Raw genomic sequence first — 25345 nt, forward strand, 5'->3', positions numbered from 1 at the left:
GGTATCCACTTGTAACCGATGTCATATTTACCGTGTATTCCAAATGTCATTGTTATGTATATCTTGTCTAGTCAATATGGCGGTGCTGTGGCCTTATGTGGCCCCTTTTATGTCTTAAAAACACTAGCAAGCAAATATAATATGTATCTTTTATTTTCAGAGTTAACGTGTTGTGTTAAAGAACCTAAATACAAATTTATCCATATCTCTGATACATTATTCTATCCTACACGCTGTAGCAAGTAACTTTTATCCTAATTGTGCGAATAGGTACATGTAATTTTGCTGAAGCTCATACTTTTCTGTGTGAAATTTATTCCATACCGTTTTTATGTTCGGCTTAATGTGATTCAACTTGATGAAATACTAAAAATTATATTCTTGTGGCAAACTATAGGACATAAAATAGGATCTGTCTTGTTATTGTTTGGATTTTGTTAACTGCGGTACATACGCGCAGTATGGCCGCACCGTACTTTGATTCAGTTTAGTGATATTTTCTTGTTGTGTAGGACCACAGGGTCAATGTATCGTAGAGTTCCGCTCACTTAGATGCTAGTTCGATGTTAAATGTGTTGCACATTTGACTCATCCAAACCAAATCTGCTAGTATTTGCTTGGATCTATGTTTCCAAAGGATCTAGACAGGTCTTATTATTTAAAGCAGCATATGCAGTCAGTACGTTCCGTGTGAAAGCCGTAAAACGTCTCACCCGTCCGCCAACTCACTCACTAGGATCATGCAGTTTATTTTTATATCTGACAGTGTATAATAAAACGACGCCGATAAAACCGACCCTATGTGACGTGAGATTTTTCCAATTTTCATAACTTTTCATTACCAGACACAACCGAACCTAATCTTCTATTACTTTGCTTGGATGCGTTTTATGAGTTCTAAAGACATTCTTTCAAGTATTTTTTTGTAAAATTTAAAGAATTTATAAATCTGCGTATTCAAAGAAATCAAGTAATCGTTTTTATTGATATGCACATTTATAGCATATACTTTAGGAATTATTTAATCAATTTCTATTACCTAACGAATTATAGAATCTTCATTATGTTTATTGAAAGTTGTAGTAGAAATTTTTTATCAATCCATTTGCACGTTTTTTTTACAAAAAAGCTGTCACAGGAGGCAGAGTGACAGGCAGAGAGTTGTTGTATTTACATTGTACCTATAGAAATGGAGCGGCAAACCAGTCATCTTTCCCAATGGACACTTTTGTTGACCATAATTTATTCGAAACAATTTACATAAGACTGCTCTTACAGCATGTGTGTCGGTTGGCAAGTAAGTGAATACCGTCGAATTTTCACATTTGTAGAAAAAAGCAAATTCGCGCATGATATGGTGGTGTAAGCTGGGATTTAAATTATATTGGGTCTTCAAGGCAGACGATAATATGTATGTGACTGCTGTGAAATAAAATTCCTTCTTGAAAAGATGATAGTGTTCCTGTTTTCTTCGGTCACCATTTTATGAGAGCTATTTTGGGCGTAAATGCGAATGGCGGCGCAGGATATGTTCTAAGCCGAGAGGATTAAAACGCTTGTCGGAGGACGGAATAGATGACGCCATATGCAGACAAGATGGCGGTGCTAAAAATGTTTTGTTTGCTTGTTTGTTTTGGGAAATAAGGGAGTTCTTGCATATTCTAGTCGCTATAATAGGAGACAATTATAATTTGGATGGATGGTGCATTCCATTGATTTGATCCTGCAGGTCATCATTTAGAGAGGTTTCTATCATGATACCTAAGATATGACGCCACTGGGGCACTAAATGTATTTATTTGAATCGTAGACACTTGCAAGGAACAATCTTGTTTAATATATGAGCCACTTCATGAGAAAACCAGCATAGTGCATTTGCGACCAGCATGGATCCAGACCAGCCTGCACGTCCGTGCAGTCTGGTCAGGATCCATACTGTTCTCTAACGGTTTTTCTAATTTCAATAGGCTTTGAAAGCGAACAGTATGGATCTGGACGCGCAGTCTGGTCTGGATCCATGCTGGTCGCAAATGCACTACGTTGATTTTCTCATGGCTCGGCTCATATATTTTTTGAAAGTGACGATATGTCTCTCTACGAACAAATATTATCTTATCATAATATTATGATATCAAATTTACCTATGTTCTCAAAATCTCATACAGTGAGACTGCCGGCTAGATCAAAAGGGACATGGGGTCCTGAGTTCGATCCCGGGCAAGGATTATGTTCTCCGTGACGATTTGATAAAAGACATTGTATCTAAAATCATCTGACCTCCACTTCTTATATACGCTCGTAGAGCAGACACGGTTGTCTAACAGAAATATGCCGGGCTAGGTGTCTGGAGATTGATTTCCCGCTGCTACAGCTAAAGTTAATAATATTCTATAAGATAAAACTCCCATGTATGAGTGACGTACACCTGGCACGGTAAAAGATCGTAAAAGCTTTCGGTCTTCAGGCATCTTCTGCATCTTTCATAATTTTCTCATTGAATTCATTTACATTTTGATGGAAATGTTACCTATTTTAGTTACCGAATTCGACTTTATGTAAACTTAGTTCTTATAATTGATGGTTCTTGGAAATTATCAAATTTTGCTTACGTTGATGCAAGGGACGTGAGAGGTGTTGAACTCTACATCACCTCAGATGAACAAACTGAATGTCCTGTTATTTCGTTTGGTTGCTTCCTTGCTCACAAAGCATCTGGTCATTAATATTAATGATACACTACATGTACGACAATTGAAATCTTCAATACAATGTGGTGGCCGTAAAATTCAACCCGTACTTAGATAAACTATTGTTATTTGTTAAGGTCCTTTTGGATCAAGCCGTCAATACAATTCTCTTTGTTCCTGATTTACACTTAAGACGGTGCTAGAGGGTAACTTCTATTACGTCTCCTGGATGGATGCAATCAAACCATGTCTCCTTACTTTGTTTGGATGTATCTTGTGCTTCCAAAGCACCTGCTATAAATCAGATCAGCACACTGCACGCTGGCACAGGTACATGCAATGATTTAACAAATGTTATAACTGAAGTATCAAATATTCTTTAAAATATTTACATTTTTTTCATGGCAAATTTATCATTGTTTATTTTCAGGGCAGGGGTAAATGAAGAAAAAACAACATTGTTTTCATGCCATGTTTGTTTACGACTCTTACATGTACTTGTGCAAAAATCAACCATCGTGATCTCGTCTCTTCTAAACAATGCATTTTCCTGGTGATCATACCTCTTCCTGCTGCGAATACTTAAAACTACCGTATATCGATCTTAATATTGCAAAGCTCTATATCAAATCTTGATATGAGTAAAACATTTATATCTAATTCCGTTGTTTTAATATATAAATTACTTTCATCAACACGTTTATGATGTCTGAACCGACATCACTAATATAATATGGAATGCATTTGATTATTTCGATTCTTGACATGATACGCGTATTAAACTTACAATCAGAATTGCTCACGTCGAATCAAAAACGAAAAAGGCAAGAAAAAGACATCGACTAGTCACCGTTTACTTTTATTGACACGTCCTTATTCAAGATTGAAATATATTTAATTAACTTTTCTAAATCAATAACCTTTTACTCCTATTACTCCAGACGGTTAAGGTTTAAAATTAATATAAGAGGTAATTGAATGTGCAACACCCCTGACGCCCTTTAGCTGAATTCTATTACAAATTGAATGGACTTAATCCAAAACGTCCTGAAGCGCAAAGTCACAAAATCCTAAAAAAACACAATTATGGTCATCAACAAATTTGAGTGTTATCTTCAGACTAACTTAATGTTTAAGCTACATAATTCTATAATAACATACCGTAAGACTGTACATTTATCTTAATATTTAGCCTGCTAGCGATAAATGAATCTGCCTCTACGACTAAACCAGACCACGATCAGCCTACACATCCGTGCAGGTTGATTATGGTCTGCTCTGCTCGCTATTCAATCAGTAATTTTTCAGTGAACACCCGTTTGAATAATGAATGGTATTGCCCACAGGCTAAAGGTTAAAGCTAATGCATAAAGAAGACAGAACTGCATTTTTCTCAAAACTTTGCAAAATCTTACACCTCTTATGTGTGAATATGTTTATCAGTGTGATTCGTGTAAAACGGTAAGACACGCTCTTCTAAAATTGAAAACATTTTCTAACGATTATACACATGTTTTGCTTTTGAAAAAGAGATGATACAGCATAATGACATTCTTAGATATAATCGTCCTTAGGAACTAAAACAACAATATTAAATAAATGTAATAGAAATGAAAGAAAATCATTTGAATTTATAATAAATTTAAAATAGAAAAAGTGAAAACTCCACAGGTCGCTCAACACGACAAATAAACAAAAATGTTACTTGGTTTTATTGAGCCTGTTCATGAACGGTAGTGGAAATGGATGCTACTGTCCACGCCCTCTAAAACTTAAAACTTTGCACAGTCACTGCGATTAGTGAAGAATTGTTTTTCATCAAATATACGAGCTTATAAAATGAGCACAGCAAAAACAATTTCTCATGTTATGTAATACAGGATTTACGTTAGTCCTTCTCGATATGATTAGATAACAACACAATGATATTGACTGTCATTTTATCAATTTATATATCTTTAGTCTTTGTACCAAGGCACTTGTTGGGACATCATAATATACGTGTAATATACTATAATCTGAGCCAGTGTTAATCACATTGTTATTCTTAGCTCGCCCCTCTCTTCTGTCTCACATATAGGTTATTGCCATAACGATGACAGAAGCTATCACGAAGAACGGACTGTCAATTCTTGTTCCTATATTCATGAAAAAAAGCAAAATGTATAGATTGGAAAATTTTATGTGCCTGAAATCATAATAAACAAATATGTTTGTGTAGTTGAAGTTTAAAATTAAAACGTACTTTATATTAATGCCTATTACATTCATTTTCGTAAACGTAAGGTAAATAATGTCTGTAAAACCTCGTTTCCGCGTACTATGATCGAAGATATACGGGATTATAAAATATGCTAAAAATATCATTTATATGAAAATGAACATTTTTAACTTTTGCTTAATATTTGTATTCAAGGGCGGAAAGGTTAAATGTTTCAAGGTTACATTTATGAAAGAAGTGCAGAAAGAGATAATTATCATTCAATTACCTGTATTTTCTACAAAAATCATATGATATTGTAGACTTCCAGCGGTAATTGCTAATAGCTGACCATCTTTGGTTTCAATTTCTAGAATGCCAAATCTGTTTAGAGTTTCTATCTTCTTCAACATGTTATTCAATGTTGTCCTATCTCCCTCAATAGCATGAAGTTCAAATGACACACGGAAAGGTTCTATAAAAGATTGCAATCGAAATACGTTTTCGAAAGAACAAGCTTTAATATTACCGATAAACAATATTTAAAACAAATCAAAGTTACTTATATCATGCATCCCTGTTTCTTCTAAATAGACAGAAACTTAGAGACGTGTTTTTTCCCTGATCGAAGTATGCCTTTGTCATTTACGTAAAATGGCTGTTATTGTACTCTTTACAATATATTACCACGCAATACTTTCAAAACTACATATTACGTAAATACGATGCACTCAATCAAACATACGTAATTTTGCCTGGATATGTTTTCTGTTTAAATATCTGTTTAAAATCAATCTATCAAACAATAGAATGTTTTTGTCGATTGTCCCCATTATGATAAGAGGATGTACGTGCATCTGCAACCATCTGGCTGGTAAAACAGGGCTGGTATGTCATTATACATGAAAAAAGTTAATGACAGAAGGCAATGTTATTGTCAAAAAGGCACTTGTTTAAAGTTCAGCTTAAAATCCTGTAATATCTTCAGTTATACAAAACTTCATATAAAATGTCTGAAAGTGATAAGGCAAAAGTAAGAAGACGAAATCCACCTCTATCTGTATAAACAATGGTATGTACATTACTGATTATTTCATAGTTTCAAATTGTTGCATATTGCAGACTTTATTTGCATGAAATATTTATGCCAGTCAGATTTATATCAACTGTAATCGTACAATTAAACAGATTAAACAAATTGTTTTAGGGATTCTTTTCCACCAATAAATGTGTGAGAGTCAATTTACATACTTTAGCTGAATTAGCCGATTATGGTTGAATTGCATCATTGTTAAACCTATGTTCTATATAATATACCTTTTTCTACTTCTATATTTCGAAAACTGTCCTCCGAATAACCGGTTTGACTGGACAATCCTTGTCTGATCAAATCTTTAAATGACTCTTCCGACTTGACAACATCACTGTACTTGTCTGACAATGAGAATCGCATCTGTATGAAAGGCATTGGTTCTTCAACCATTGTCTTAGGAGATGTTGTAACTGTGAAGTCTGAAACATTTTTGTTAGGTTTAAGGCACCGACACATTATTGGTCACATAGAGATTTTCCAGCTTTGATGGTGCAGGAATGCCCTTTATTGCCCCTGTATGAATGAATTTATCACGAGCGGGCAGCTAGGTAGAACCACCTGCCTTCCATAGCCAGCTTGATGGCTTCTTCACAAAAACAATTCAACGGCCCGAGCGGGCAACCAGGTAGAACCACCTGCCTTCGATAGCCAGCTTGATGGCTTCATCACAGGATTCAACGGCCCGCATGAGGCTTGAATCAACAATGGTGAGGTGCAAGTGATTCTAAGTTAGTGACCCTAACCACTTGACCAGGAAACCATCCCCAACACAAATTCAAATGATCATTAACTAGTTGTTGCAAGGTTGTTCTATGAAAGAAACAATTCGATGATTATTTTAGTAATAATTTCAGATACCCTTCATTCCTATTACAAAACAACTCGTGTAGAGTTCTATATGGGAAAGGAGCAGATCTTTTAGTAAACTATGTAGTAAAACTAAACTGGATACCTATAAAAGATATATATTTAGTGACAATTATATATCGTGTCTCCCTATAATACCGGCTAAATCTATATTATATTTTTTCTTCTGGTAAACTATTCGATCTGATATGATATTCTAGTTTATACATATAATACACATCTTAACGAATTCACTTTCTAAAAGAATACCTTACCTTCCTGACAAATGCTAAACACTTGTATCTCACAGATCTGTAGGAATGTTGGCTGCTCTTCCTTTGCCACAACTTTTACATGTCTTGTTGCGACATATGGGAATATCCCAAACTTTGACATGCTTTCGGTACGCTCATCAGTGTACCCATAGCTAATCCATGTTGTCATCATGAAAAACAGTTCAATAGCTTCAAAATCTTCCGCTTTAAAATAAGTATTGCTGTGTTATTCTGAATATATTTAATGTTTTGAAACTGGTGTTAAAGTGGAATTTAAATACATTTTCGTTACGTCAAAGATCATTAAGGAATTGGTAAGTAACTCATTAACTGTCTATAATTAGTTTTGAAGCAGACATCGAGACAGAGATGACGATCTTATGATTGACGTAGTTACTGTCGCAAGTAGAAACGATTCAATCGAACTGAATGATCCAAGTACTAGGGATAATCTAAACAACGTTTAAACAAAGATAGCAAAATGGCTTAATGTCATTATTCTTTATAGAATGTCCTTCCCATTATTCAACAAAGATTTGGTGGAATAAGATGATGACGTTATGTATTTGTTATCTACAATCATTTCAGTTTAAAGTTTAATTCATTTATGTCGCATTTCTTAGAGCAGCATATTTTATCAATGGTAAAAGTCACAGTATTTGTTCTTAGAAAACGAGCAGACACACAAACTACACTGAAATTGTTCGTTTATAAGTTTCAAAACATAATAATTCAAAATGTTTTCTTACCACAACAGTCCGATCTTCTGTAAACATTGACACCAGTAATGTTGTACTCTTTACCGAGATCTAACATTAAGTAGGGTTTCATTTCTTTTTGTGTGGACACACACGTTGCTCCAAAAAGGATATTCTGATTGGTATCACCGTCTATAGCGTTACTTGGAAACCAGCTCTTATGATAAATACTTGACGCCTCAATTTCTTTTCCAACAGCAACATTATATGTACCTTCAGACAAAATGAGAAATAATTTTTGAACATTGATCTAATTTCATGTGCAAAACTTATCTTATTTTATTATCTAATATTCAACTATAAAGCATAAAGAAATATGAATTATATAAATGAAAACTGAATCCATACTGTTTAGGTAACGCTAAAATTGAAGGATACATTTTCACAACTTATACATCTGTTTCATAAAGTCAACACCAGCGCTGACATAGCTCGTCTTCTGATCGATCTTCAAACCAAGAAACAACATAAATTGCGTTTAAACTTACAAACTTCACAGTCAACACCACCAAAGCCGTCCGCACATGCGCACGTGTAGTTTCTGCAGTTATCTAGATCGCCACAGTGTATGACGGAACAATTGCCTCCATTTTGACAGGGATCGTATTTACATTCAGCTATAACAGAAGTAAGACTATCTCAGCAGTTTTCCAAACTACCGAGAATTATTAGCGTACAAAGAAATAATATGACAGTTTTATTGTGTTTTAAGTAAAAAAACATCCAAATGCATATTTACTGTACATAAATAATTAACCGCTTAACTTTGAACTCACTAATGACTGTTATATACAGTACTCTGTCCAACCTGAATGCATTCACAGTGATTTAACGTACACAATGATTAAATTGATTTGAACGGTTTAAACTATTAATCATATGAACGTACCAAAAGGATAAAAAAGACGTTGAACCTGTCTGACGTTTCTTTTGTTAATATTACATTGTTAATAAAAAGGAAACATGTTGTTAATGTTATGTATTTCACTAACTGTATAAATCAAACACTTACCTTCATTATCGCAATACAGCTTAGTTTTTTTTCCGTAACTTGTGCAACAAATTATATTCGTCCGTTTCTCAGAATGACAACATGATTTATATAAGCATCTGTTGTTCAGGAGATGAAACTGGGCAACCTTCGCTGAGTGGTTACGGTCGCCGATGGCACAATTATTTGCCCATCACCTCCTTGAGTTTAAGATTTTACTTGCAGTATAGATTTCTATCATGCGACGAATTAATCCATCTTGATTACTTAAGGAAGATGGTTCGACCCAGATGCCCTCCCTTGCCTGAAATAATGACTGCGCTTTTGGTGCGTGGCACTCCCTGTTTGATATTTTTCTTTGTTTTTTTAGGGTTCACTAGGTAGCTTTCTCTACCATTAAATGCTGAGAAAACGCCAAACTTTTTTCGGTGTGACGTAAACCCAAACAATAGAATGACAACATATACCTTTCTTTCCAAACACTTCAACTTCGCACAAGTGAAAAGATCCCCATCCTTTTCGTATCAGTTCTATGAACCTTGCTTCAGTGTTTACCGGAAGAACGATATTTTGGACATCTTCTATTTGACCCTCAACGAAGACTGCCTCGGCCATAGTGTCCGGTGAAGGTCCTATCCGCAACTGAACATCATACGCTGAATCACCTTTATTAAATGAGCCGCGCCATGAGAAAACCAACATAATGGCTTTGCGACCAGCATGGATCCAGACCAGCCTGCGCATCCGCGCAGTCTGGTCAGGATCCATGCTGTTCGCTAACAGTATCTCTAATACTAATAGGCTTTGAAAGCGAACAGCATGGATCCTGACCAGACTGCGCGAATGCGCAGGCTGGTCTGGATCTATGCTGGTCGCAAAGCCACTATGTTGGTTTTCTCATGGCACGGCTCAAATACAGTTTGCATGTTTGCAAGTTCACAGGTATCTAATAAACACACACTATTAAGAATAAATTTTATTTCATTAAACTGCCATAGTCTATATTAAGTAAAACAAATGTCATAGTATTATTTATTTATTTAAGTTCATGATATATTATTAAGATGCAAGTTTTTCTTTGAATGAGATTTCAAGCTTAGAAATTAATTTTCCTCGTAAAAATTTGAGTTTTATTTCGTAAGGCTACACAAACTCATATTGTCACACAAAAATAACAGGAAATCATACAACTCCATAACATTGCATGTTTTATCATTATAGTGGAAAGATAAGAGTACAATATTTGACCTATATGACAGCAAATGAGTAAATAAACACATAAGCATTAGATATGTCACATTATTATCAAACGACCATTTCAAGGTAACCTTTTTGTAGACAAGCTGTTACAAAATCCGCGTATAAAGTTTCAACATAGATAACCAGCTTAGTTTTAGCCAGATTTTCGAAAAAATATCTGGGTTTATTTATGAACATCAAACTAAATTGAAAACAATAAAAAATATTAATTTGGCCTATAGAAGTTCTATTTGATTTGTACACTAAATTGCGAATACATACGTAAATGTATGGCATTCATAAATACATGTACACAAATGAAACTCCGATTTGTGGTAAAGAGTTTGAGTGCACGTTTTCTTATATAGAGATGCATTTTATATTGCATATTTAAAAAGACCTTATTCAAATTTTATTTTACTTTTCCATCAACAAACTACAAACATCTCAGAATATGTAAACTATTAAGTTGTTATTGATCTTAACGTAAGGTGACACATTGGGCCCGGCCACTTTCGTTCTCTTAACTTGTTGGCAGACAACACACGTGTAGACCAGGTTGTCCTTACATTTGCATACTTCAACTGTGGCCTAAATTTAAAGTTTAAATTTTGTAATACTTTGTAGCCATTTTTTTCAGATTTCGTTTTGAAATTTTTAATACTTTGAGTACATAGTGAAGTATGTTGCAGAACAATTAAGTTAACTCACTACAGTATATCTATCTCACTATAATATTTTGTAGATATCACTTAGAATAACAATTGAGAGAAGGAAGTGAACGGACTTACTGCAACAATCGAGTCGATTGTATAGTCTCACCAGAAATATCACATATATATCAAAGAGGTCAACTCGCCACCAAGGATTGTCTTCTTCCGCAGTCTCAAAACATGACTCTTTGAGCATATTTTGATCAGAAATACCATCAATACCTAGACTTTCGTCAAATAGATGTTCTTGATTTATTGTAGACATTTCAGCAGTCTTTCGAAGTGCAACATTGGTAACGTCATCTAAAATAATTAGAGTCGAAATGTTTCACGTTCGTGATATTTGTATAAATCTGTTTTAGTCTCATCTGAGCCCGTTCATTTGCAAAACATGCCCGTACTTAGCAAATAGTATTTAAGAAAGATAACTCTACCAGCCAGGGAGGATGACATGTAAATTTACCTCCCTTTCTGTACATCAGTTTAATTGTTTTAAGTCTGCATTCACCTTTTGAAAACTTGTTATTTAACTCAACATATTTCTCCATTTCAGTTTTCCTTTTACTATCATTTCTTCTTATAAAACAGAAATGAGTCATTGATGAGCAAAAGTACACTAAATGGTAACATTTCTTTTCAAAAGGACGGTCACTGTATCTTGACATTTTCAAATTCAGGTTGTTATTACAATTTATCCTCAGTTTTCTCGTATAGAATTTATTGTTAACAAAAAAGCTCTTACGAGAAAATACGAAAAAAAATAAAACAGAAATAGAATGCAAAAATGAAAAAGAAAAGCGAAAAAGATAATGCATAGAACCGTTGAGTTATTGACACTTAACTTATCTATTTCATAAGCTAATGAGATGCATCCCCTTAAAGAGATATCTATTTAGCATCCAAAATGATGCGGATTTATCCAAATGTCTAAGAACCTGAATAGTGTTTATATTTTTCCCTTGGTTTGTACAAAAATAATAAAGTTATCAACCCTTCTTTACCTGGATGGTAAATTTGTTATTTCCTTCTTTTATGCATATATGATCAAGTTATCAGGTATTAGGGGCCTGTACAGCAACTATATTATTTCTTTGTTTGGTACAAATAATCAACTTATAGAATTCATGTTATATATAATAAGACGTAATAATAAATTGGTTAATCTTTTTATAAAACATATGTAATTCATGAGGTTTTGAATAGCTTGTATCTATAAGATGTTTGCCTTTACATAACTACAAGGCAAGGACTGTTCTTGACAACATTTCGTTCACATTCTTGAAACGTTGAATACGGTAGTTGATAGCTTTTAACGTGAAAGCAACCGAAAATAGATAACTATATGTCCATAAAAAAACGGGTACTGATCGAAATACAATATCTTTGAAATAGACACCCAAATATGTTCGTTAATTTCTATGAATAGTTTTATACCTTTCACATGTTACAAATTTTTTAAGTTTTAATTTACTTATGAATACCAGTGTAGCTACATGAAAATGATTTATGTGACACGCAGCTACAAAATAAATAAAAGACTTAAGCACAATAATGCGGCCCTATTGGTAATACCAGCATAACAAAAAAAGGAATAGACTTATCATTATTTGTGTTCCACCGATCTCATTTTGTGATGTCTTGCATGGATATCACATACCAGTCATTTACCTTGAACACCATAAACCTCCACTTCACAGAGAGGATAATAGTCTGTTGTACCATCTTGATGAAACTCAACGTATCTAGCTCGACTGTTACTCGGCAAAACAAAATCACGAACATGTCGTAGAGGGTCGGTTATATCTTCGTAGTCAGGAATTTCCACAGCTTTTACTTGAGTTCCTGTTTTTAGATTTAGATCATCAGTTGTGACTGCAAGATAAAAAATATAATGAAGTCTGATTCAATAGTGCGATAATCGCCAATGATGCTAAAAACTCAAAGTGTTTCAATGCATTTCAAAAGTTATAACACAATACTGATGTTCTTTAAATTTTCATAAAATGCAATTATATCCCTGCAAAAGCTGATCTGACGTGAATTCACATGATTGTCATTAACTATTTGATGCGAAACTTATTTACTCGGGTCGGAGAAAACAAACACGATATACATCCCTTTTTATAGTCGTATATGGTTTGCATATTTGTGAATTCTTATTGCGATGAAGCTTACGATATATTTTTGTATAATAACCATCATGTCTTGTTAAGGAACTGTTTTTATCTGATAAAGCTATTACCGAAAAAAATATATTCCAGTACATGATAGCTGATTTCCGACAATTTGTCTTGGTGTCTTGGTACGGAAGCCACAGCGGGAATGTTTTGGGTTTGCTGCATTGGCATGTATTCGACAAAAAATCTGAAAGACCATTGTTTAATTTTTGTTATAGTATGCTCTGCAGCAACGCATCGACACGAAAAGACGTTATTTTAAACTTTTGCATGTTGGCTTCTTTGAGTATTCAAATAACGTCTTTACTTCCTAACATGTTGTAGCTTTCCGCTATTCCGCTTTCGAAATTACAAGTTTTTGCTCCTCTTGGGGTGTGTGGGGTGGGGGGAGTGGGGGAGGCATGACAACTACATAATACTCACGCTTCAGAACATAAATCTGGGGGATTTTTTTTGGACTGCGCAAGGATGCTGGAAGCAGAGAAAATAGCCAACACAGAAAAAGAATCTTTTATCGACATTTTTAAATTCAAGATAAGGATTTTTTCACATTGTAAGAACATGCATGTCTTTGTTGAAAATAAAATGGACATTTTGAAGGTAAGAAGTTAAGAAATTCAAGTACTTGTATCAACTTACCCGTTTCACATTCTTCAACATCACAGTTTTCCCATCTCACAGTAGGATCAGTTGTGTAACACCATGGCTTATCATGACGAAACGGGCGACAGTAGTTATGTGTGGACTTATAGTGCATGAAATTGTGTTTGTGTGGGTATTGTGTGTCCCACCGCTGACAGGTTCTCCCGCTAACTGTTGTGTTTGTTTTACCGTCATATGCCAATGTTTTTTTGTAACAGTCCTCTTTTTCAAATAAATAAACAAAATTGAGTAAAGCCAATTAATTGTTTGCCATACGTTGAAAAACTGTTAGTGTTCGAGCTATTTTAATGCTGAGTGGTAAAAACGAACCAACTTCTTACGTTGTTTACATATTTTTCTTTCGTTGGAATATGTCTTATTTTCAATAGAACTATGAAATATAATCCATATGCAGAACAATGTAACTGACAAGCCAGATGGATCTTACATGAAAGGGACGTAATCATATTAAACTTACTGAAACAGACTGTGACATAATTAGCAATATCAAAGTTCATCAAAAGAAAGATTTCAGTAAGCAGTTAGAACTATGATGTAAAGTATGCTCCATCATTTTAATTTTAAACTCTCTTCCATTTGTCTTACGCTAAAAATTTTGCGTCATTGAATAAACATTTATTACAGCTTACAGACTCACATCATTAAAATCAAGGTATCTGACGGAAAATGATCAAAGTGCATATAGATATAGAAAAAAATCAGTTTTACTCTCATCCATCGAAATAAAAAGCGTTTTTCTTATTTTTGTGAAAATTTTGATAAGATGACAGATAATTAAAAGTACGAATTTCAAACGGGGGGATATTGAATCGCTGCCTTTCTGATCTGAAAAGTAAATGTAGATTTAACGAAAGTTATACACGGCAACGTGTTGTCGAAAATAAAATAAATTACAATAATCCAGTGCTTTAAACACTATATATCTTCTAATTCCAAATAAAGTTCATTTGTCATCAAACATAAACTTGTAAGTTTCTGTATTTACACATTAATGCATTTTGTTCGGTTCAAATTTCAAAAAAGGTTTAAAACATAGACAACAGCAGCATATTTTACCCGAAGATAGTTTTGTCCGTTATAAGAGTTTTGGCTGTAAATGCCAATATCGCATCCCATTTGAATAGCTATTGAACTATTTTTAAAAGTCAAACATAGAAATAATGTTGGAAGTTTTTTGTTTATAACTTTTTGAAAGTTTTAGCTGGTATTTAAACATTTGACCACCATTTTTAAAGTTTTAATCTTTAATGCAATAGGTTTAAGTGCATACCAATATCAGTTAAGGATGCCGATGCTGGTTAATTCAAACACTTGTGACCAGCAAACTTTCTTGAATTTTTTGTACTGAAGGTACCTGAACAAAAAGCTAGGTGCTAAACACAGTATACCAATGTTAGTCGCGTAATTAATATCTAAAATGTTCTGCACGTCTGTTTGTTACTGATGCTAACTGTCTAGCTGTCCGGACGGTATATATAACTGTTTCATCTATGTTGGTAGACACGAAATGTAACGTAGTATATGGATATTGAGATGATTATCAATGTAAAGATGAGAAAGTAGAAATGATTCATTCTTGCATAAAACTACTTTTTTCACTGGATCAACCCATGTATTAACGGGAGAAAAATCCTGTTCAAACAAGGTAATTCACGTGCTGTTAATACATGATTTTTGTTTTTAAAACGCTTTCCCAGAGACATACATATATTTCTCAGCAGATTGACACCTGGTACCTGCGTCTTGTTTCTTCCATAATAACCTCTTTTTGTAGCATAGAAGATGCAATCTAAACCATAGATTGTTTTGTTGTATCAGTTACCAACGCCAAATGCACTGCCCCCAACAATATTCCGGCTCGCTTCGTCCCTTGTTTACTCCCTTATAGAACTCAGTGTTGTTTCAGTTTTGTAGATAACCGTGAATGTTCAAGAATCGCGTGTAACTTGTGCGATTGTTTGTTTTTAGGAATCATATTTATGATTTTGGTATCAGTCGGTATGTTTTTGTCTAATTTTTCGAAGAATTTATATAAACAGCTTGAAAGCTTGACATTACGTTCGTACTGATCCGTACTCCAAACGTGTCCGTTCTCAAAATAACTCGAATGTATAGTTATTATTTTTGAAATTGTGCTCCTGTTTACCAAATTTTGAAGTTATATGAACAATTCTTGGTAATTTCATGTTTTTAATATCGAGAGATAAAAAATCGTTTAAAAATCGTCATTATGTGCTTTTGGTAATGTTGTTGATTTCTGGGCCCTAGTAATGGATATGTTAAACATGTTTACCGTTTCTAAGAACGACAGAATGGTAATTAAAGAAAGTACCGGAATCGTAATGTCATCACATATGAAAACAATACATTTAGTCTTCGTGTAATGTTTTTATGCAAGAATAGCGACAATACACGTTTGTTTTGTGTATTTACGTCTGCAGAAGCCCTTGGGATATGTCTGTGACCTCGACCTTCGGTTTCGGTCACAAACAATCCCGCGGACTTCTACAGACGTTAATACACGAAAAAACGTGTATTATCCCTACAATATATCTTTATAATTTTTCAGCTGGAAATAAAGAGTTTGTATGCAGGACTACGTGAATATAGTTGAGTGGAGAAAAGAAACCCATCTTGCAGCATGTGATATGTAAAGCAAATGTGTACGACAGACCGGCTACAGTTATGATAACCAAACTGTTAGAAGGAGGATAAATAAACGTACCAATATCATCACAACAATCCTTTGCAAGAAATACTCTGATATAAAAAACGGTGTATATATCACCCAGATCCACTTGCCACCATGAATATCCTTTCTTTTCAATATTGATGCAAGAACCGTTTGCCACATACTGGTCTGTATTGCCGTCAACAACTATACTTGAGTCGTGCTGTGTTAAATGCGACTGTAACGTTTCTTTATGAAGAGCAACATTTGTCACGGCATCTGCAAAATGTTTTGATTATTTTAATGTATTTATCATGTTTGTTGAGTATACATTGGTAGAAATATGAGCTAGTCATTTATTTATTTATTTCGGATATTAGCGATTAATGCTGCACATTTATTAACTACTCACGAACACACTAAATAAAATCCGAGTCGACTGTTGTTTCGCTATCCCGTGTCCTGTGCATACAAGGAAGCATTTCATAGACTTTGTCATTTCCTGGGGATGTTTTAACTGTGTTTTTGGTTCAAGCAAGTATACATGTACTAACTTACTACGCCCACTCACTGTTAAATACATTTTGATATATATGCGCGTTCCATGGTTAAACATTAAGGATACAATCATTTGTAAAAATCAAAAGATCAACCACATTATAATGATACATCGTTCTCTGCTTCAAAAATTTTCCAATATATTTTTTCTTTGATAGAAAATGCATTACGATATAGGCTTAAAAATAACTAGCAAATATAGTATGATTAGTGTAAGTGATAATATTTAATCTTAAGTACGTACTGTTGCAGGCAGAAACATTTTTACATACCTATTTGTAATGATTTTGCAATGATTTAGTTACAAGCAACGTTTTATTTCATAAACCCATGTCGACCAATTCTAAGAAACTTACACGTTCAAAGCTCATAATTTCCATTATTGATTTTCCACTACCTGATTATTTCACATATTTTAATTGAATTCCTGATAAACAACTTTCGCCAAAGGAATGTCTTAAATAAAGGAAAAGCTATACAGCAGCCCCTACTGTTAGCAAAAAATTTCGTACTTAAAATTGATAAAGTTACTAACAGGAGACCCCATTCAGTATTTTGTCAGGGTTTTCGCTATATGTAGGAAAGATAAATAAGACAATATAAAACATTTTAGTACAATGACTTTGTTCCACATATGGTGATTAAGGATTTATTTTCATAGTATTTCATTGCTAACCATTATGGTCTTCCATAGTGAGTATATAAATTACTAGCCCAAATCGTAGCCAAAATGTTATTAATCTATAACCCACTCTTTGAAACTGAATAGACTTGCAAAAATTAGCAATGCAGGTACAAACACCTCTTTACCAAAACGATATTGACTGAACAAAGAACAGTGCAGATCGTGATCAGATTACACGGGTGTGCAGGCTGATCATGATCTACACATATTGCAAAGGAAGAAACAATTGTGTCCAGCATAAGGGTTAAGATTTTGAATTGACTTATTGTACAAATCATATTTGATGACACTATCTCCCAACATGGAATTTTGCTGTCAAGACAAAAGGAGAAAATGAGCAAGATTTTGGCTAATATTTCCTGATTTGAATTTTGTTATAAAGTGGTAGTAAAAATGTAGTTATATCATATATATTCTCTTAGAGAACTAAAAAATGAACAGAATGTGTTTCACAATTTTGAACACTACCTGTCTTATCGGTAAATAAAACATATATTGTGAAAATTAAAATTACATAGAAAAATCTATATCACAATACTCAGTACCCGACATCGTTATGCTGGCAATGTATATATATATCAGTTGCACAAACAAATCAATAGTGTTTGTAAATTATTCATGCTTTAAATGTAAGATCGAGAAAGTTTTTGAAATCAAAGTATATTTAACGTTCGGAGTAAAACAGATGACGAACAAATCTACCTGTGCCACGCAAGGTGACTGCAAAGAATCAAAGAATACAGTTCATTCTCGATAAGAACGAGTATTACTCAACACACAACAGTTCTGCAAATATCCAACTATTTGCCATCTGTTCTTTACAACTTTCCAGTGTTTCATCCAAGGGCTAGTTTATCGTTAATATAAATTCAAATATAGCATTATTTTACCGTTCCACTGGTCAGCATTTAGTAGCTAAATATGTTAAGTTGGAACATTTCTTTATTATAATATTGAGTTCACAAGTTTGTTCCGCTTATAGGAAAATCATTCAGCTTATAGGGTATATGCTAAAGGTGTACAGAAAGCTCGTTCAAGTTAACATACCAGCTATATTATTTAACTGTGATATACAATGCAGTTCTAAACGTCCGCACTAATTAACTAATTATCGGAAGACTACCCATGATACTATTATGAGTTTGTTCATATTCAATTTCAACCAAGACAACAATTAATACAAGGAACTAAAAACACCATATTATTTTTCCTGATATGAACATTGTTAGCCTTTGTAGTTGTTAAAATATATTCTATCACTGATGATTGCTCATTAATTCATAAAAATAATACTGAAATTCAGTATCTAAATAGTCACTGATAATTCTTTAGTCAGCAACCATTTTCACAACAGTCCAAAGCAAAGCTCTGAATTTTACAGTGTCTGGATAAAGGTTGAATGTACCAACAATATTCAAATTATAATTAGCAAAAATTATAACTAGCACATCATAATGCGCTCATAGTGCGAACGGTAACTGATTTCCTCAACTAATGAGACTTGAGTGCAATGAAAAACAACTGCTAATATATATATTAACCAACATCTACCCTCACGATATTTGTACTGTCCAACAGAAATCAAAGTGACAAAAGAAGAACCAAAGCCATTGCACAATAATGGAGAAAATGCCCTGTTGTAATCTCCAAAATAATTAGCAAATATAGCGCTGAGATTAGTAACATTGTGTTGTGTCTGTTATAATTGCAATTCTCTGATAAGACTAGCTATGCCGTTGTACATACGGAAAAGTTACTTAAGGTAGTTCTGCACGTTTGGATCGAAAAAAATTCTACAATGTAGAATTTGATTAAACACTAATTTTTCAGAACTTCAGAATATACCTAGAAAATTTAGCAAATAAAAAAGATAGGGCCGTGTGCTTGATTTTTTTGCTAGACTGATTTGAAAAATGTGGACCTCGCGCAATATTTCAAATGGGAGTGTATGGGAAAATCAGAAACTTTAAAAACATTTATAAAAAAGAATTTTTTTACAATGTAGATTTTGTTGAAACTTCTCCAATTGTATATATTTACATGGCCTATAATTTTGGGGTAATAAATGTATAGTTCCCTGTGCTTATTTTTGAGATATTTGACCATGATTAAAAGGAACCGGACATTTCACGTTAATTTTAAGACATTATTTTTAATTTTTTAACATCCCATATGTTTTAATATCATATTTTTACTTTAGAAATGTAGAAACAGTGCCATTGTAATAAATTTACGCACAGGTTTCGATTAATTCATAAAGTGATTTTCATTTCCGTACGCCGAATCCTGGCTTTATTCTACGTTTTCCGGATAAATGACGTTACGCCATCACTTCCGGTTTTTCAAACGTGCAGAACTACCTTAAATATTTTACATGACTGCAAGAAAATGCCTGTCGTATTTATCATTTTTGCTACTAACAAACGTTTACTTTTCTATAGATATGAACGTTTCTTACATCCTTTAGTATATCAATAGTAAATAATATATATACATTACTCTTACCTTCTATGCCGTTTGTAGCGGCAGTAACAGTTACAAGTAACACTGAAAGTGATCAAAAATAATATTTCGAAAATTCTTTGCAACTCAAACAGGATTACTGGTACAATAAATTAACGCTCTGCAGTTTTCTCTGAAGCATTCTTGATCTAACGTGGTTAAATGTACAGATGCAACTGATGTGCATTACGAATTCTGCAATTTTGCTTTGTTTCTTTGCTGAAACAGCTGTATGTTATTCGCTTTCATCGGTTAAAGCACAGTCGGCATACAATTAAATGCACAAAGTAGAGTTAAATTAATAAGAAAAAGCCTGCAGTTAGAAGGATGTCGACCCTGTCTAAAATAGCCAGAGCATTGATAAAATTGACGTTATTTAGATTAGAAACAACATTTAATTCTTAAATTCTAGATTTACGCTTTTTTATTTCAAAAACAGTGAATGAATTAATTTTGTCACCAACTCAAAACGAATTTATACAATAAGATTTGTTTTTCTAATAAAAGTTAGAAACAATCTTCAAACTTTTACCTGAAAGAATAATAAGAGCTATACATCCTTTCTCAGCAAAGGTGTTCATTTTGTTCCTCTCATCTGATTTATCCACGACGTTTTACATATTTCGTCATTAAAACAACAAGACAGCAGAATAAGCTCTGTTTGGGTATTGGAGAGAAAACTGTTAGCTACTCAATTATTCATTAATGAACATTTGTTATAGCGGAAAACATCAAGAATATCATCTTGCCAGATAAGTCTGTTTAATTATCTTACAATACCCTCATATATGACAGAAAAATAATCTTGAAGATTTCGTTGAAACTTGTAAGGAGAAACACTTTGTTCAAATTCTTTCTATGAAAACATATAGACAGATGTTAAGAGTCCGAAAACTGGCATACACGTTTTACAGTGTGTGCTTTCAAATACAAATATTTGAAACTTTTATTAAAAAATAAATTGTAGAAACATATTTAAGAATAATACTCTTTATACGGCTCATAAAATTTCTAATAAAATTCCAAGTTAACATGATGTCCTAACATATTACCCAGTATCTAATTTCTTTTATTTTCATGCAAATTTACATACTAATCTAATAAGTTGAAAGCTGTATTAATAAAGCCATTTATAACTCTTTCATGTTTTTTCTTGAAATATGTTGAAACAAGAAGAATAACAGTTACTCTTGTTTGCTTGTCAGCAAATTACTGATTGCCTACCATTCCTTAATATGCTGATTGGTGTATAAGAATATATAATTAAAGTTTCTTCTGCAAAGCAATTACAACTGAAAATGAAATGATACTTGCTACCTTTATACAGGTTAAATAAGATTTTACGTTAATGATTGAATATAAAATAGCATCTATAATTGTTGATGTAACAGTAGGGTCAGCATATCTACTACTTGTATGTGATTGAGCGAAAAATTGTCAAGGACATGTATTGTCCATAAACAATAATTGGTGACTGCCGATGAAAAGTCATAGTAATTAAGTAATGATAAGTATGTCTCTATATTTAAAGTTAATAAATTATGGGCAAATATTTGGATGCGTATTAATTAAATCATGAGTGCACAGCATCTGCCTTGGGGAGGCGCTTATAACAGCATATATATATGCTGTTATAAACACCTCCAAGAGGTAATAAAGGGCTGTTTAAAGACATTTTTCGATATAAACTAATTTTTAATGGAAGTATAAAGTAGTTACAACTTTGGAACTGCTATTTTCTATAACAATTCAGGTCTAAAAGAAATCAGAAGCAAATACTTTATTCAAAGTTCTTGGAGTATTGCTGCTTCTAAAATAGTACACGTGACCTATGATACTGCTTAAGCCGGTGCTAGGGAGGCATGGGCAGTGTTGCTCTTTCCATTACTGCCCATGAACAGACTCAATCAAACCGAGTCTGCAATTTTCACTATTTGCCTTGTTCTCGGTGCTTCCGAGGGATCTACTTTCCAGATTCTATGATATCACACGAATTTACAAATAGTGAAAAACACATCAAGACATCTCGGCATATGAACTACCTAAACACTGAAGTCTGGACGATTGGACTATGGATTATAAGTTCATTACAGTAGTTTATGGTGTTTGCGTAACTGCATTAAGGGAACTGTAAAATACACGGTCAGATAGATGACACTGGTGTTCATCTGGCAACTAATCGGTACTGCCATTTTATTCACGATAAAAGTTGCTTCTAACTGATAAATAAGTAGGGGCCTAAAAAACTGTTTGTCTCCGAAAATCTGATGCGATCTGTAATACTGAAAAAATGTTTATATAAACAGCAGGGTAGAATATCTTATGTTACAATCGTAGGGTGAAATGGAACAGCTGTGTCGTATCGAAGGTTCATGTATTGTCTGTTTGTTTTATGTTCATATGGTAATTTCTGCGGATCGTGTTAGAATTTTAATTAATAACAGCATGATGCTTCCATTGCAAATAAGTCATATTCGAGAAAATATCATGTCACTGCTATATATTAAATGACAAATGCGTTTGCTCAATATAAAACACGCCCTCTTGATAACTTGAACTCCAAGCATATTCAAACTAATCAAAATCATTGAGAAATCGTCGTCTTCGACTATTATCGCATTTATATAATTATGAAATAATATTTCTAAAATTTCAATACTTGTTTACATGAAAATGTATGGAAATTTTTCACCTTAAAGGTGGAAAATTGATATCATTCTGTTTAATTAACGATTACTTGTGATGTTTATTTGTGTTGCCACCGAGAAACTCGCCATCTAAAATCTTTCTTTTAATACAAACAGAAAACAAATATTTTCGCCATACAGTTTAATCAAGGGAATAACACTTATAAGTTACACACTTGCCCTTGTAAAAGAAATATGAAATATGTTCTTTTCATAAATGTAAATCCGTTTTTATTACATGATTGAAATATACAAAAAAAACAATAACCTGATCAAATCATTTATCAACAATGGATATTTTTTTGATTGCAAGTTAAATATTGTCGCCACCAGTAACCTATACGTGATTAAATGTTTCGTGGGAGCATTTATGCAAGATACAGAAGACGCTCCAAATTCCAAAACATTTCCTTGTGTTTTACTTTGCTAGATGCAAAGCGCCCATACATGAAACACAATGGCCGTAACTGTAGTTGGAAGAGCAATGGCTTGAACTCACGAACCTTGGTTTCATAGTCAGTGTTCATGCTGGATCACTTCGTCCACTCTTTGATTTTCATCGATGATTATCTTTATCATATATAATGTAGCCGTACTTGGACTCAGTGTTTACTAAAACCCATGTTCATTGAAATCATGGAGTGCACTCAGGTTTGTAAAACTTAAATTCGGCCTAATCAGATGTTACGGGGCATATGGGAAAACATATTTGTTAACATATGGTAGAGACTTACCCTAAGCCTTCTTTACGCAAGGGAAACAATCTGTTTATATAGTGAAATTGTTGAGTGAACACCGTTTGCTAAACCTAATCCTGTACATGTTATATCAGTGCAAAGGAAAAGTAACCTATCTATGTTAAATGCCATGCATGATAACAAAGTTATGCATCTAGCAGTCCTGAAATTGATTTCTTCGATTTTCTTATATTTCTAGATATTTTTCCCATACTTTGACGTATATGTATGGGTAGTTTATATTGTTCTCTTTCCAGCAGTAGCCTTACCAACATATTTCACCTTGTGAATTCTGTGGGTTTTGAATTTTTAAAAAAATCGTCTGTTTGTTGACAAATTTCATCACAGAAAAGTCCAACTTTCCCAGGGCAATCAATTATTTGGGTCTTTACATTTGTTTTGTATTCAGGTTTCTAATCCAAGTGGCAAGTATGCATGCTTATTCCATTTCCCAGAGGTAAAAAGTGCATAGTTTGCATGAGGTTCTAGGTCAATAGCCACCTAAGCCTATCATAGAGTCTAAGCGGAGTTGTCTCCATTTTTCCCCAATCATTTTTTTCAGCTCAAATAACTATTTTTCATGAAATGATATTTTAATAATTGTTTCAGTCCTTGTATTTTGATGCAGGTAACTACACATATATCTAATATAGAAAGCTCCTACTTGAAGTTTGTATTTTTAGTTACAATGCCTACATATGGTATAATGATGCGACTAATGTAATAATTAAGATTATTACAAAACAGTTTAATATTCCATTTAATATTTTACATGTTCCTCCAACCGATTAAAGTTATTTCTTGTTTTCCTCTTCTCAAGTAGAATAGTTATACAAACTTGTTGAAACAAGGAGAGGTAGCCGTGTTCGTTAATACAGATGTAAGTTAGGTATTTAACTGCTAATAATAACTTATGTAGAAAACAGAAACATTTTCATGAAATATTTATTACAAAGTTAATAGTTCGCCCCAAAAGTATGTATCAAGAAGGCAGAGTACATAAAACAAACCTCTTTTTTAAAAGTGCATAGTCTAGATAGAAATTAAATGGTAATTTTCTGAAAGAGTGTTTTGAACCGAAAAAAAAGTTCCAGGCTAAAATATTTGGAAAATGTAGACACCTTCGTTAAAGCTTTATTGTAGGCTTTTGTGAGTACCCTTTATGCACGATTTACCTATAAGCATACGAAGCTTGCATTCTAAAATTTCAAAACAATCGAAAATGCATTTATGTATTTATGTATAAGGGGCCACTAACCAATTTTGAATAGGCACAAATATATACCTGAATGTAACGTTGGTTTTCTTTTAATAAACATGCAAATTCTATATAAAACATGTAGTATTTGACTTAAAGTGACTCGTTAAGAGAACCATCTTCTTTTATCCACTAGTAAATGCGAATTAGAAATACTAAAATTACTCCCTTCCCTTCGCCTTGTATTCCAAACGTTATTGTTATTTATTTCCGTTTAAATCAATATGGCGGTGTTGTGTCCTTATGTCCCTATTATGTCTTATAAACGCCAGTGCACAAAGAGAATATGTATAGTTTATTTCAAGATTAAACGTGCTGTGTTAAAGAACTTACAAACAGTCAGGTTTGTTCCTATCTCTGATACATTACTCTAAACTCCACGCTGTAGCATGTTATTGTGCGAATAGGAACATGTAATTTCGCTGAAGCTCATCCTTGAGGAAATACTCAAAATTACATTCTGTGTTAAACTAATGGACATAAAATAGAGGATCTTTTCTTTTTGTATGTCTTTTTATTGTTTTTTTTTTTTTTTTTTTTTTTTTTTTTGTTTTGTTTTTTGTTAACTGAGGTATATACGCGCGGTATGACCGCATCGCACCTTG

At 33.4% G+C, this 25345-nt stretch overlaps 1 protein-coding gene across 1 annotated transcript; it reads right to left on the bottom strand.

Moving 5' to 3' along the window:
- Nucleotides 1-3166: 3166 nt before the first annotated feature.
- LOC123535206 (uncharacterized) lies at nt 3167-20713 on the bottom strand. Its single transcript, XM_053518948.1, has 12 exons — nt 20591-20713; nt 20062-20103; nt 16368-16592; nt 12471-12674; nt 10881-11105; nt 9318-9515; nt 8348-8476; nt 7851-8072; nt 7102-7305; nt 6205-6399; nt 5177-5362; nt 3167-4825 (listed from the first exon to the last, which is right to left on the bottom strand). The coding sequence occupies exons 1-12, from the start codon at nt 20637-20639 to the stop codon at nt 4758-4760; spliced, it is 1947 nt and encodes a 648-aa protein (XP_053374923.1). The 5' UTR covers nt 20640-20713; the 3' UTR covers nt 3167-4757.
- Nucleotides 20714-25345: the final 4632 nt, after the last annotated feature.

This window comes from Mercenaria mercenaria, chromosome 12 (assembly GCF_021730395.1).
Source record: "Mercenaria mercenaria strain notata chromosome 12, MADL_Memer_1, whole genome shotgun sequence".
In the NCBI taxonomy this organism is placed as follows: domain Eukaryota; kingdom Metazoa; phylum Mollusca; class Bivalvia; order Venerida; family Veneridae; genus Mercenaria; species Mercenaria mercenaria.

Bases quoted from the DNA above. Each gene is read 5' to 3' on its own strand.
- LOC123535206 (XM_053518948.1), bottom strand. From the start codon at position 20,639: ATGAACACCTTTGCTGAGAAAGGATGTATAGCTCTTATTATTCTTTCA. The intron at 11,106-12,470 runs GTAAATGACTGG...TAATTATTTTAG, and splicing joins GGAGGTTTATGGTGTTCAAG to ATGACGTTACCAATGTTGCA. The intron at 5,363-6,204 runs GTATATTATATA...AATCTTTTATAG, and splicing joins AAATATAGAAGTAGAAAAAG to AACCTTTCCGTGTGTCATTT.